At 39.5% G+C, this 15,051-nt stretch overlaps 1 protein-coding gene across 1 annotated transcript; it reads left to right on the plus strand.

Moving 5' to 3' along the window:
* Nucleotides 1–3,083: 3,083 nt before the first annotated feature.
* Lrrc8b (leucine rich repeat containing 8 VRAC subunit B) lies at nt 3,084–14,595 on the plus strand. The gene is made up of 3 exons (XM_026409981.2): nt 3,084–3,173; nt 5,916–8,080; nt 14,059–14,595. Exons 2-3 carry the CDS (start codon nt 5,942–5,944, stop codon nt 14,329–14,331), a joined length of 2,412 nt encoding a protein of 803 aa, XP_026265766.1. The 5' UTR covers nt 3,084–3,173; nt 5,916–5,941; the 3' UTR covers nt 14,332–14,595.
* The last annotated feature ends 456 nt before the right edge of the window (nt 14,596–15,051 follow it).

The raw sequence follows: 15,051 nt of genomic DNA on the forward strand, positions 1-15,051 counted from the left end.
TGAACCAGAAACTCTGAAGGTAGAATCCTATCACTTTATGTGTTTTGTTTGCCAGACAGGGTCTTGCTAAGTTGCCAAGGCTGGCCTTGGACTTGCTATCCTCCGGCCTTAAGCCTCCTGAGTAGCTGAGATCATTGGCACCATGGCAAGCTCACTTTTTGTTTTAATAAGCTCTCTGCAATTTTTATGGACATTAATATTAAAGAAACATTCTACCAGATAAATCTATCTCTTAGGTCTCTAAACTATGACCAAGTTTGGAAAGGATGTTTGTTATCTGAAAGTCTATGTACTGACAAGATCTGAAGGAACTGGTAAGGGACATAAGGGAACAGATATATCAAATATCCTTGCAACTAGTTATCACATAAATACAGGCAAAATGCTAAATGCTGGGCTTCAGATTTCTGAAGTGCAGTTAAATGGGTTATTTTAGTATAAAGAAGGGCAAATAATTCAGAGGTACAGATACATTATTTTCTAAGGAGATAAATAAAAAGAGGCAAATTTAAATTATAGTTAAATATAGGTTAGAACTGATAAACATTTTGACAGAATGTAAGGGGTTTTTTATTGGTTGTTCAAAACATTACATAACTCATGACATATCATCTTTCATACATTTGATTCAAGTGGGTTATGAACTCCTATTTTTGCCCCAAATACAAGTTGCAGAATCACATCGGTTACACATCCACATTTTTCCATAATGCCATATTAGTGACTGTTGTATTCTGCTATTTTAAATCAAGTTTCAGTGAGAGTAGTGTAGAGAACCCCGGCTTTCTGGGATCAAAGGACAGATCTTTGAAAAAGCATGTCGTTCTCAGCGTACAATGACTCTAAATACCATCTGATCCTCATTTGTTTATTTTTTCACTGGTTATTTTGGAAATGCTTTCAAAGTAAAATAAGGTCTACTGGGAAATAAAGATGCCTAAGTTGAGTGGTGTTGTTCCAGTCTTAGAGACTTTGGGATGAGATTGTCAGATGAATTCATGTGTTTTGAAACGCTTTTATGATTTTTTAATGAGATTTAAAAGCTAAAGCAATGGGATTAAGACCATAAAATCTGGTACTCTTAACATAATTTCTTTGAACTAATTTAGTGCATTTGTGTATTAGAAATAGGGATTTCATTTGGATTGAATCCTCATTCTTTGCCAAAATATGGTTTGGAAAATGTTTAGGGCACATGCAAACTGTATTAAAAGGTATAATGGCTCTAATTCCAATTAAGTACTTCAATTAGAAAAATTAGCAGCATTTGATAGGTAAGAATGCTTGAAAGTTTTCATGTATCCTTTAATCAAGTTGCTATGTATTTAAATATTAGGTCTTAGATAATTCAGTAAAAATATTTAGTAGAAAAATATTTATGCTATGAGAATAGGTTACATGGTATGTATCCATAAAACTGAGACCTTGCAGTAAACTACATTTGCATCCTTGTTTTTCAAGATTATAATAGAACTCAGTTACAATGTGGATGTTGGGGGAAAGAGCTCTATAACTTTTTCTCCTGCTTTTGAGAAACAGACCTCAGCACAGCTCATTGGATTTACTGAGATATTACCTTGTGATATGGCATTGACAAGGTTCAGGGTTGGAGTTCCTAAGTTCCAATTGAAGTTGTTTCTTGATGGTTTTGTTGCTTTGAGCAAGGTATTTTCCACTAACAATAAATTCTTATTTGCTCTTATTGACAAGGAACTCATCAAAGGAAATCTGAATTAGGTGATTACAGGAAAAGTACATAATTTTTTAAAAGGCAAACAGGAAAGTCCTTTCCAATTCATTTTCAGATGGAATGAATATAGCAAACATGTTCAGGAGTGGTTCACTGGTAGATTGATAGTAGTTTCTTATTATGATAATTTAAAATTGTTACTGTTAGTTGGAGGTTGATATCTCTCTTTCATAAACATACTTCCTATAAAGTAGGAAATGTATTTGTAATATTAAAGGAAAACTTGTGTAAGGAGCATCATGATGAGGGAGTAGCATTCTGGAAATTATAGAGGTAGTGCTGTGGAAGAGTATGTAAAGTGTGTCACAATCAGAGTGTGCATATGTGTGTGCTGGCTATTGAGCCCAAGGCTCATGCATGCTGAGCACACATTCTACCTCTGAACTCCACCCTAGTGCTCCATAAGTCTTTATCCTGCTGTCTACTTCTAAATGCTGTTATGTTGTAAATTTATTCTCCAGTAGTGCTTAGTTAGTGCACAGATAGGTTGTCTGATATTCTAATAGAGCTTTCTACCCAATACAATTTGGGGCAAATACTCTTTGCTAGAATTCAAATACTAATATGTATATGGAAAATAAAACCCTTCCCAGCAACTTTTTTGAGTTTCCATGGACACTAAAAATGTATTTTTTCAGACTCAATTTTTTTTTTAATATAGCATTTCAGAGTTTTCCTGCAGTTCATCTGTCACAAGTGATTGTAGTATATGCAGAGAATGGCTTTTGTTAACCTACCGAATTAAAAAAAAAAAAAACTATGTACATACTAATATATGTAATGACAAATTCAGGGAATTTCAGCCATATTTCTGAGTTGTGTATGAGAAAGTCTTCTTGCCTTGTGACTTTTTCTAATGAAACTGGTAGACTAAATTTTTGGAGCATATATATTTGGATAGAAGTGTGGTTTTAAATTAGAGTGCAGAAATTACATGGTTTGACAAGCCATCTGAGAAATGCAAATAAGACCAACTGTGTATGAGGCTTAGTGAGGGAAATTAACATACGCAAACTATTTGGGAATAGCTAAGTGTTATAGATACAGAATTTTAAAACATGTTGGACCTAAATTTCTGTAGAAACTACTCTGTAATTGAAAATGGAGTTCAGGGTATGAACATGGTCTGATGGGTATGGGTGGGGACTGGTATATACAGCTTTGCCAGGTTGTGCCTCTGAGTTGAAAGTAAACTAACCTATGATAATCTATTGGCCATATCATGTCTCCTGATGGAGAGGGTCTGGAAAGACAGTTTCTGCAATGTTTTTGTTCATTGGAATGAATACATGTCTTTCAAGATACTTATGCTTTCTCATAGAATGAAGACAAACTCAGAGATGGTGTGTCTAAGAAACTTCAAAAGGTGTAGACCCCCTGATTGAAGCATAGCTGATTTATTTGATTCATTTTTTCCATTTTAGTAAGTATAAATACTTAATAATTATTTTGGTCAGTGTTGGCTAGTATTCCTTGTTGAGTAAATCTCTGTTGTCTGCCAAATACCTTTATCATTGTTTGAACTGTTTGTTTCATTCTTCCACAGTTTCAGTTGCATAAAAGAATTTAATTCTCAGGGTCCTTAGAGGACAAATATGTCACCATAAACTCAGAGCTGGAAAAGCCCATTGAGATTATCTAGTTCACTCTCTTTATTTATTACAAGAAATTCCTTTACAGCATCCCCGAGGGATGGTCATTTTATTCATCTAGCCCCAGCTAGTGACAGGGAGCTAAACTGTTTCAAAGAGTTGATTTTCCACCAACAAATTGAAGCAACTCTCTAAATCTTCTACCCACCCAGTTTGCATCTGAAACAAATCCATTAATTCTTTTATTCATGAGGTAATTGCACAAAAATGTAAAGATAAGTTCTCATCTTTCCTAGTCATCCTTTATCTCAGCTGAATGTCATTGATTCCCTGTATCCCTCTGCCAAGAATGGTTTTAGATGGCAGCTCCTGATGATTTTGTTGCCCTTTCTGTCTTCAGCCCGTAAGTGAGCATTAAGTTCCAGGTGTGATTTCACCAGACAGGCACAAAAGACCTGTCACCCTTTTATCTGGGTTCACAAATTAATGTGGCCAAAGGCTATAAATCACTGTTTTAGCATAATAGCTATTATACAATTAGCTGAAATTATGCACACATGACAGTTAAAATTCGTAGATATTCTTAACATGTTCTTTCATCCAGCAATATTTCTACTATTCTCCCCACCCATCATGCTTATGGTATTTTGGGGTCTAAGTCCACAACTACATATTTATCTCATGTAATCCTCTTGTTTTTTGGTTTTTGTCTTGTCTTGACATGCAATTATGGTTAACCACAGTGGGGGCAAGGCAGAATGGGAGGAATTGAGAGTCAGACCCACTAACCTAGAGTAAGGGAGGGAAGCTCTGGAGAAGTTATATAATCAAGCCACAGGGCTTAGGAAGAAGTGGGATACATATATTCGATAAATGCCCAGAGAGAATATAGGCAGAAAGTGGCACTGCAGTTCAGAAACTAAAATCCAGGATCATGGGACTCCTAGCAAAAGGGGGAGAGCATGAAGGAATAGGGCTCAGAGTCAGATGGTCAGGAATATGTTCAGACCTGCAAAAAGAGAAGATGCTTATTAACAGCATGCCTTTGTGATAGGACTCTAAGGTTCAAGGCAGGAACTAGTCTCCCATGAGAGCAAGAGAGGTTTCTTTTGAGGGTGCTACAGGTAACAGGTTATCTAACAAGAAACTCAGGCCCGGGAAAGAAACATCAGACTCAAGAAAGCCAAGAGCAAGGCTGGGGATGTGGCTCGAGCGGTAGTGTGCTCACCTGGCATGTGCGGGGCACTGGGTTCGATCCTCAGCACCACATAAAAATAAATAAAGATGTTGTGTCCACCAAAAATTGAAAAATAAATATTAAAAAAAAAGAAAGCCAAGAGCAGCCCCTGAGCACAATTAGAGCTTGACTCTCCAGCAAACAACAACAGTGCTACCATCGTCTCTTTTTTTCTTTTTCTTATCAGACACTTCATAAGCTCCATGTGTTTCCTTTTAGCTTATTCTGCACCAACTTATAGGTGGTCTGGATTTTACTAATTAGCAATTGTTTCAACAATTTATACAAATGTGGCTAAACAGAAATTCTCAGGAGAACTGTCTGAATCCTTTTCAAGGTAGAGATATAAAATGTGTCTTGTTTTTCTAAAGGCAAAAATATTAATAGAGTGTGCCTTAATCACTTATCTGTTGGCACTGTGCCATTACGGCATTAAACATGCCACATTATCAAGCCGAGGAAGTTGAATCTGTTCTGACTATAAAGTAGAAAATGTATTGAATTCCAAGGATTGAGTATTCTAACAGGATTTTTCTTCCCTGTTCCTTTTTCAATCATTATTCTTATTTCCCAACTTTAAATACTCAATTTTCTTTCTTTCTTTTGGGAAAACGGGGTGGGGTGGGGGCAGTGCTGATTATCAAACCCAGGGCTTCACACATGCTGGTCAAGTGCACTAGCACTAGCCAAATCACCAGCCCAAATATGCTATTTTTAAATACTCATACTTAAATTGTAAAGCAAGAGCTGAGGAAAGGAGATAACATTCGGTGACAGTTTGGGAAGAAATGGGTAGATTCCTGTAAGCCAAAGGGGGAAACCCTTATAACCAACCTTGCACAAATAAGGTTCCTTTTTGTGTTTAGAACAGCACTTAGGTTATAAATGATGTTCCAGACATGAGGTGCCATGCAGAAAGGAGCTTACTTAGACCTTCTAGAGAACATGGAATGTTACCATTAGAAATTGGTAGCACAAGAAAATTTGTTCCGTGTCACTTTAAAAAAAGAAAACAAGAAAAAAAATGGCTCCTGGCTTTTAGTAACCCAACCTGGAGTTTAAACCAGGGAGGTAACTAAATAATTGCCTCAAGAACTACCCCCAAATTTCTTTACAGATCCACTCTACCTATCACCAAATGAGCCCCCATGTCAGGGACTTTACATTGCAGGGTTGATATGGCCTGTGTTTTCAAATGAAACCAGAAGGTTCATGTGCCCCATGATCAGCCTTGAGCTAAAAACCTACTTGGGTAGGGAATGTACATACAGGCATAAGAATGAAATGTACATGTGAGTATTTGTTTCAGTAGTGTTTCTTTTCTTTTCCTCACCAGTTCCTGTACTCGTGCAAAGGAGAGTCATGATTACACTAACAGAGCTAAAATGCTTAGCAGACGCCCAGTCATCTTATCACATCTTAAAGCCATGGTGGGACGTCTTCTGGTATTACATCACCCTCATCATGCTGTTGGTGGCTGTGCTGGCCGGAGCTCTCCAGCTCACTCAGAGCAGGGTCCTGTGCTGTCTTCCGTGCAAAGTGGAATTTGACAATCACTGCGCTGTGCCTTGGGACCTCCTGAAAGCCAGCGTGAATACATCCTCTAATTCTGGGACACCGCTTCCGCTCCCCCTCCGAATCCAGAATGATCTCCACCGACAGCAGTACTCCTACATCGACGCAGTCTGTTACGAGAAACAGCTCCACTGGTTTGCGAAGTTTTTCCCCTACCTGGTGCTCTTGCACACACTTATCTTTGCAGCCTGCAGCAACTTTTGGCTTCACTACCCCAGCACCAGTTCCAGGCTGGAGCATTTTGTGGCCATCCTTCACAAGTGCTTCGATTCTCCATGGACCACCCGTGCCCTGTCGGAAACGGTGGCTGAACAGTCAGTGAGGCCCCTGAAGGTCTCCAAGTCCAAGACTTTGCTTTCGTCCTCAGGGTGTTCAGCTGAGGTGGACTCCAGCAAGCAGTCCCTGCCTTACCCACAGTCGGGGTTGGAGTCAACCAGCATAGAAAGCCCAACTTCCAGTGTCCTGGACAAGAAGGAAGGTGAACAGGCAAAAGCCATCTTTGAGAAAGTGAAACGGTTCCGTCTGCACGTGGAGCAGAAGGACATCATTTACCGGGTGTATCTGAAGCAGATAATAGTCAAAGTCATTTTGTTTGTCCTCATCATAACTTATGTTCCATATTTTTTAACCTACATTACTCTTGAAATTGACTGTTCAATCGACGTGCAGGCTTTTACAGGATATAAGCGCTACCAGTGTGTCTACTCCTTGGCAGAAATATTTAAAGTCCTGGCTTCATTTTATGTTATTTTGGTAATACTATACGGTCTCACCTCCTCCTATAGCTTATGGTGGATGCTGAGAAGTTCCCTGAAGCAATATTCCTTTGAGGCGTTAAGAGAAAAAAGCAACTACAGTGATATCCCGGACGTCAAGAATGACTTTGCCTTCATCCTCCATCTGGCTGACCAGTATGATCCTCTTTATTCCAAACGCTTCTCCATATTCCTGTCAGAGGTCAGTGAGAACAAACTGAAGCAGATCAACCTGAACAACGAATGGACGGTTGAGAAACTGAAAAGTAAGCTTGTGAAAAACTCCCAGGACAAGATAGAGCTGCATCTCTTCATGCTCAGTGGTCTTCCAGACAACGTGTTCGAGTTAACGGAAATGGAAGTGCTCAGCCTAGAGCTTATCCCTGAGGTCAAACTGCCCTCTGCAGTCTCCCAGTTGGTCAACCTCAAGGAGCTTCATATATACCATTCATCTCTGGTGGTAGACCATCCTGCACTGGCCTTTTTAGAGGAGAATTTAAAGATCCTCCGCCTGAAATTTACTGAAATGGGAAAAATCCCACGCTGGGTATTTCACCTGAAGAATCTCAAGGAACTTTACCTGTCAGGCTGTGTTCTCCCAGAGCAGTTGAGTACCATGCAGCTGGAGGGCTTTCAGGACCTAAAAAACCTGAGGACCCTCTACTTGAAGAGTAGCCTGTCTCGGATCCCCCAGGTGGTCACAGACCTTCTGCCTTCGCTGCAGAAGCTGTCCCTTGACAATGAAGGAAGCAAACTGGTTGTGCTGAACAACTTGAAAAAGATGGTCAACTTAAAAAGCCTAGAACTGATCAGCTGTGACCTGGAACGCATTCCACACTCCATTTTTAGCCTGAACAATTTGCATGAGTTGGACCTAAAGGAAAATAACCTTAAAACTGTGGAAGAGATCATTAGCTTTCAGCATCTTCAAAATCTTTCCTGCTTAAAACTGTGGCACAATAACATTGCTTATATTCCTGCCCAGATAGGAGCATTATCTAACCTAGAGCAGCTCTCTTTGGATCATAATAATATTGAGAATCTGCCCTTGCAGCTTTTTCTATGCACCAAACTATATTATTTGGATCTAAGCTATAACCACCTGACCTTCATTCCAGAAGAAATCCAGTATCTGAGTAATTTGCAGTACTTTGCTGTGACCAACAACAATGTAAGTAAATCCATCCTTTATTCAGCCAGTCTTTTGAGGCTCTCTGCTGTGCTTGCAATTTGTAACATAGAAAAAGAAAATGGACTTTAGGACATTTTAAACATTCTGTGAGCTTGAGCCCCAGCCCATGTGATCTTAGACAATTTACAAAAGCACTGAACATCAGTTTCTTATATTAAGTTTTGATTCATGCAGATTATATGATAAAATATACACATTGGCCCAGTTTCTAGCACATGATAGTTGCTTGACAAATGTTAATTCTCTTTATTCTCTTTCTCCATTTTCTATAGAAACATCATAGTTACAGTGTTTTAAACTTGCTAATTCTGGTAGAGCTTACTTTTTGTCTTGAACACACAGAAAGTTTAATTTTCAGCCTTCCAAATCTGCCATCCAAGTAACTTTTTGTTTAAAAATGCTAAGATTATGAATTATTCATAAATCCTTCTGGAGAGGCAGTTATAAAAGACTCAAGATCTGTATGAGTATCTAGAAAGACAATTCAAAATGAAAGGCCTGGCTCTATAATGCAATACTGGGGCTTCTTGGAAGCTTTTTCCAGCACCCATGTATAAAAATGAACCATAATTTGCAAGAGTACAGCCAAGTTAAGGAAAATGTAACTTCACTGAAACAAGAAAAAACAAAATAAATGAGTAGTTTCCTAGGTTAAAATGTGAAGGAGGAAGGAAAAAAAAAAAAAAAGGAAAAAATCCCTGCTACTCTAAAGGGCAAGGGAGTGAGGGTAATGTCCATATGGGGAGAAGGGGAACATAAATCAGGCCTGCCAAGAGATGAAACCGATCTTCCTTTCCTTGAAATATGGGCACTGCTATTTTCTTCTAACCCACCCCAGAATGTATTATCTTCTAGTCTTTTTGTAATCCACATTTTCTTTTTTCTAAACATAGCTATGAGCATGGAGTTGGCTAGTGAACATCATAATCATCAGACATTGGTTTTGAAAACTATAGTTGTTAGCAAAATGGGGAGATGAGAAGAAAATTCATGCTGATTTTTTAGAACTTAGAGACTTTACTTATAAGTAAAAGGGGAGAGTCCATTAAGATAAATGAGAGATCTTTAGGTTACAAGGCTTTGAAGCCAATTCAGGATTCAAGTCTGAACACCTGATTGGCACTGTTTCCGAACACCCATACTAGCTATATGGGGACACGAGAATCTGGGGGTGTTGGTTTCTCCAGTGGGAAGTAAGCTCTGATTTCTGCCAAGTCTCAGGGAGTTTTTTAGACACAGAACAGTGTTGGGCAGTCCCCCAGGTGGCCCTGGTGATAGGTATTCATTAACAGGGCAAGCCAAGGTTTCCTCCACAGGATGTAATAGTTGTTACCACAAACAACAACAAAGCAAAATTACGAAAAAACATTAAATGTTTCCTTTCTTAATCATATTTTTGCTGCAGTGTTCCTCAGTACCTTTAACATGTGAAATGCATTATGCTTCTCCAAGAGGGAGAGATGGTATGCAACATCTGCCAAATGTGTTTGAGCAAGACACCTTTCTCCTAGTAACTTGTGGGAGGAGTGTTCTATGAAACACACCCTGAAAAGCTGGATGGGGGCTATGTAGAAAGATAAAGGTCATGCACAGGGGATTGCAATAGGATGCCCAGACCTAATAAGAGATAAGAGCATATAGGAGTAGGTCAGAATGGGGAGTACCTGGAAGTCTGCCTGCCTAGTTCATGTTTGATTCATCTGACAGTCACTAGGGTGACACTTGAAAGTGCTAGTTAGTCTGAACTGGTTCCTTCAAAGGAGGCTTTGATTGTGTAGTTGAAAGGGCTAGGAGAGGGCAACCAAGAAGCAAAACCCCATGGAAAGGCTTAACCAGTTATGATTTAGAAGTAGGGATGTAGATTTTAAAACAAGAGACAAAGATTCATATATTAAAGGAACGCTGTTGATCTAGTCTAGAGATTGGCAGCCTATGGCCTGAGTGTCAAATCTGCACATAGCCTGTTTTTACATTGTCAGAAAAGAATAATGTTCATGACACATGAAAATTATGTGAAATTCAAATTTTAGTGCCCAGAAATAAATCCAGTTCTTTTCATTATTGGGCCTATATTACTATATATATATAATTGTTACATTTTGAATTTTATTAATTTTAAGTATTATGTATGTACTTACGTAATGAGAGAAGAAAAAATTATATTCATTTTTAAGTAATAAAATTCAATTTTTTCTTCTCTCTCGTTACGTAAGTACCTACATAATGTCTTTAGGTTTTCCTCTTGGTCCACAAAGCCTAGAATATTTATTCTTCTGGTCCTTTAAAGAAAACCTTTGCCAACCCCTACTCTAGGCCACTGCCCTTATTTTGCCAACACAGGAAACAGCCTCAGACTGATTGACCTGAGGCCTGAAGCTTCCAGGATGAAGCTGGTGTTGAGCCCACGTGTTCCAGTTCTTGTTTCCCTGAGCTTATGTCTCAAGTATATCTACCTCAAAGATGCCTTATGGGCAACAGCAGTGTGTGTGTGGTAGTGTGAGGTGAGAGAGGAAGAGGCAGGATCCATCCCTCTCCCAGTGACAGAGATACCAGATGATTGTGGCATCAATAGTGATGGAGAAACACAAGGTGGGGAGAGGGATTTAACTAGATGTGCTCAATCTTAGAACACTGCAGTTTACACCCAGGTCTTTCAACTTCCACATTTGTGCACCTTTTACGAACTCAAAACTCTATCCAGAAAGCGAATCACATAGAAATTCTCTATAGTACAGCGTGACAGTGCTTCTTGTTGTTTTGACATCACTACTTAAAACTGGAATGTTGAGCCTTGTTTCTTGAAATGATTGAATTTATCCATTTTGTTACTATGTGCTGGGCTGGGAGGTGAGGTTCAGTGGTAGAGCACCTGCCTAGCATGTGCAAGGCCCTGCACCACATACTTCCCAGCACCACAGAAGAACAGAAGAAAACAAAAACATGTCCTGGGGTAGTATATGGCATTGACCCCCCCTTCCCCCCCAAAAAAGGAAGAGAGAAAATCTGACCTTGAGAAGGATTCTGAAGGAAAGTCCCACTTATTGATTATTATTTAATAATCAATGGCAAATGGAGATAGAAAAAGAGAATAATCTGTACTAGAGTCCCCAGTCCATTTTGCTGAAGACATTTGGTTGCTAGAACAGTTGAGTGCTCATGTAGCCATTAGTTTTTCTAGTTTTTTTAAGTTTAATTTATATATGTTTATATTATATATTATAGTTTACTTTCAAACACCATTTTGTTTATAAAGTTTATCATTGCCCTAATGGTCTATAAATTTTTCTCATTTTTTTGGAGAGGAAACTAGTAGGATACTTACTTCCTCCTCTCTGGCTCATGTGTCAAAATCTAGGGAAAGGAACCTACTAAATGAACCTAGGTATAAATTAATGATATGAAACATTTTTATAAAATGTATTGATATAGGCAAAAATATATAACCTTCAAGGCAAACTCTTTTTTAAAGTTTGTAAGCAGGTTTTTTTTCAGTATAAAATTCCTGAGTTGAAGGAGGGTTTCTTAGGAAGCTCCCCAGCTTCCTTGAGGAAAGTTGAATTCAGGTTGGTGAGTTAAGGCTCTTCTCCTCAGTTGGGCACTGGCATGGAGGGAGGAGGGGTGCCCCAGCCACAGCCCCCAACTCATTTACAGTAGCACTGTCAAGGGACCTTCTAGCCTCTAGCCCCAAAGACTCTCTCCCCTGCTTTGTGAAGCCCTTCTCCTTTAGTGAGCAATGAAAAGACCACTAAAATCACAGATTCGGCGATTTGAAAGAAGTTAGGTGGGAATGTGTTAGAGCAGGTAGGCAGTCAGGGAGAGTGAGGCTTCAGGGTAATCACCCAGTAGGAAATCAGTCCCATTAAGCAATTGCTGGCAATCTGAAGTTAATGGAAGGCCTGGGATTCCCCGATACAACTCAGGTCAGATACAACTCAGGTCAGGGTACTCTTTTTTATCCCACCCATTGCAGACTAATTGTGCAATCATTTAATGTTTCTCTCTCCCATTAAACCAGTGCTTCTCAGTTGGGGGGGTGGGTACTCATGCTCCCTCAGGGGACATTTTTCTGGAGATATTGTTGGTTCTTGGAACTGGGGAGTAGAGAGCAGGAATGCTGCTAAATACCTAATAATGCATAGGACAGCCCCACAGCAAGAATCATCCTACCCAAAATGTCAGTAGAGCCAAGGTTGAGATGTTCATGGCAGCCCGCCTTAGATGAATATTCTGGAAGGCCATCAGTCTTGCTCAAAAGTTCATCCCCTGTACCTTGCCAGGAGCCTGGCACTTACTTATATGAGATACTCAGCACATATTCACTGAATACAAATGAGCCAAGACTTCCCTGTTTTCACTTAAGCACCAACAGGGACCCTCACCCCTGAGCACACTGCATAGGCCTGAATATCTTCCTCCACATGTACATTCCTGACCTTGCTTCTGAGCTGCAAGTGTCTCTGAGCAGAAGGGGATGTGTGTGTGTGTGTGTATGCGTGTATGCATCTGCCCTTGAGAAGAAATGAATAAATGTATAGATATCTCTCCTTTGCTTATACCTACTATTTGGTGTTTACAGTGATGATCTGTGTTGAATGTTGGTCTTAAGAATGGTGATTTACTTTCAAGGATATTCATCACTGAATATATGTTAGTTATATAGGAAAGGGAGCTTATTATATAATATAATGAACACTTTTTTAGGGCACTGTAACTAATTTTCAAGTTCATTTGAGAAGTATTTATCCTGTTAAGAAGAGAGTTCTGGATGGCTCCAGAAGCTTGTCTGCCAACAGAACTGGCCCAGTCAGTATGCATTAGCCCATCAGAGGATGCAGGAAGCCCCTGTATCTAGCAAAGTCATTTCCTGTACCCAGGAACCTACCCTGTTTTATAGATGCCGTTTGTCTCCAGCTAATATGTGGAATATTATAGGTGAAGTATATAGTCTAGCAGTCTGACCCAAACCCACCCTCAGTGGAGTGATGAGCTGAAGGGACTATGTGAGCTCAACTTCGTTTGGAGGTCTCTCCAAAATGAACCCTACTTCATATATGCACTGTGGTGCCCTTCGAACTCAACACAACCCATGCACCATAGAGGGGAGCAGTCAAGTGGAGCAGCTCTAGGAGTTGACCTAGTTTACAGGTTGTTTTTCATATTTAAAATTGCCTGTTACATGAATTATTCAACTGAAACCATGCCAGAGAACAGGAAGAAAGATAAACACTCAGAGGTGTATGTATGTAGAAGGTGTATGTATGTGTACATGTCTATCTTATATATGTTTTTGTCTCTGCTTCTATAGACTTCTTTTAAAAACAGAATCAGGTTGCAGTCTATACTGAGAAAAGGTAGTATAAGAGAACTGGGTGTGGTGGCACACACTTGTATTCCCAGCAACTCAGGAGGCTGAGACAGAAGAATCACAAATTTGAGGCCAGCTTCATCAATTTAGCAAGACCCTCTCTCAAAAAGGGCTGTGGATAGGGGAAAAAAAAATGTAAGAAATAGCCTTGTGTCTGTCCTTAGGATGTTTTCAAGGATGTTGCTCATTACATATACTGTAAATTCTTTACAAGGACTCTTGAGAATAATTTATTTCTGACTTGGAACTCAAGAATAATTATGATTCTCCTGAGTTACCTTTTTTTTTTAATCCTGGGCACAATGAGGATGTAAGTATGTTTTCTTTAAGACTCTTGTGAGGATGGTCAGAGCCCAATGAGTTGCCCACCCATGCACAGCGGGGCTTACACATTTGGGTCCTGGCTCCATGGGATACCCCTACCCTAATTTTCCTTTCTCTCCTTCAGCTACCTCATTTATTGCCATTAATATGTGTGTCTTAGAAGCCCTGCAGACATGTTTCCAGGAAAGGTAGCTAGAGCATTAGCAAGTGAATGTACTATCCTACACCATCCAACCCAATCTCACCAGCTGTTTTTGTTCCTTTGCAGATCGAGACACTGCCAGATGGACTGTTTCAGTGTAAGAAGCTACAGTGTTTATTCTTGGGGAGAAATAGCCTGACGGATTTGTCCCCTCATGTGGGTGAGCTGTCGAACCTCACTCATCTGGAGCTCATTGGTAATTACCTGGAAATGCTGCCTCCAGAGCTGGAAGGGTGTCAGTCCCTGAAACGGAGCTGTCTGATCGTCGAGGATAGTTTGCTCAATACTCTTCCTCTCCCTGTGACAGAACGTTTGCAGACTTGCTTAGATAAATGTTGATCAGAGACCTGTGTTGCAAAGGCATTTTTAAACGTATGCCCCAGGGCTTTAAAAGAGAAATAAACTTTCCTAAGTTATAAAGATGAAACATGGGTGTGGTAATTGTGATGCATCATAACCAAATATCTTATTAAAGCCACTCAGTATCTTGCCCTAAGTTAAACAGGTAAAAAGTATAAACACTGAACTGGAACTTTGTGAATAATTGATCTTTAACTTATTAAGATGTAAGAAGTACCCATTGAGGATGGGTTGAGGAGTGTGAAATTACTGAATCTTTACTTTGCAATTTTTCCCTTTAGGATAGTATAGGTTTCTTTCCTCCTCCTCCTCCCCATCTCCATTTCTTTATTTGCACACCTGTTTTAACTGACTTCCTGTTTTGATATTTATCACCACAACTATAAAAACTCATCAATATAAATTTCCCTGATGTAAATGCACCACTGTCTTTGATTTGTGTTCCTACTGTTTATTTTTATTTTTTTAGGCAGGGTATATTATGCTTGGCAAAATTCCTTTTTTGTTGGCTTAATTGTTACTTCCTTTCCCAGCTTGCTTAAGTCTTCCTTAATCTGGTTTCTTTCATCAACGATGAGGATCCCTGAGAAAATGCCCACCTTTGGCCTTTGCCTAGAACAGGAGCCAGAGTACATAGGACATGTTACCCTCAGGGCATCCTGAAAATTAATGAATTCTTGAAAATTTCTTCTTATCTAT

This window comes from Urocitellus parryii, chromosome 11 (assembly GCF_045843805.1).
Source record: "Urocitellus parryii isolate mUroPar1 chromosome 11, mUroPar1.hap1, whole genome shotgun sequence".
Lineage (NCBI taxonomy): Eukaryota > Metazoa > Chordata > Mammalia > Rodentia > Sciuridae > Urocitellus > Urocitellus parryii.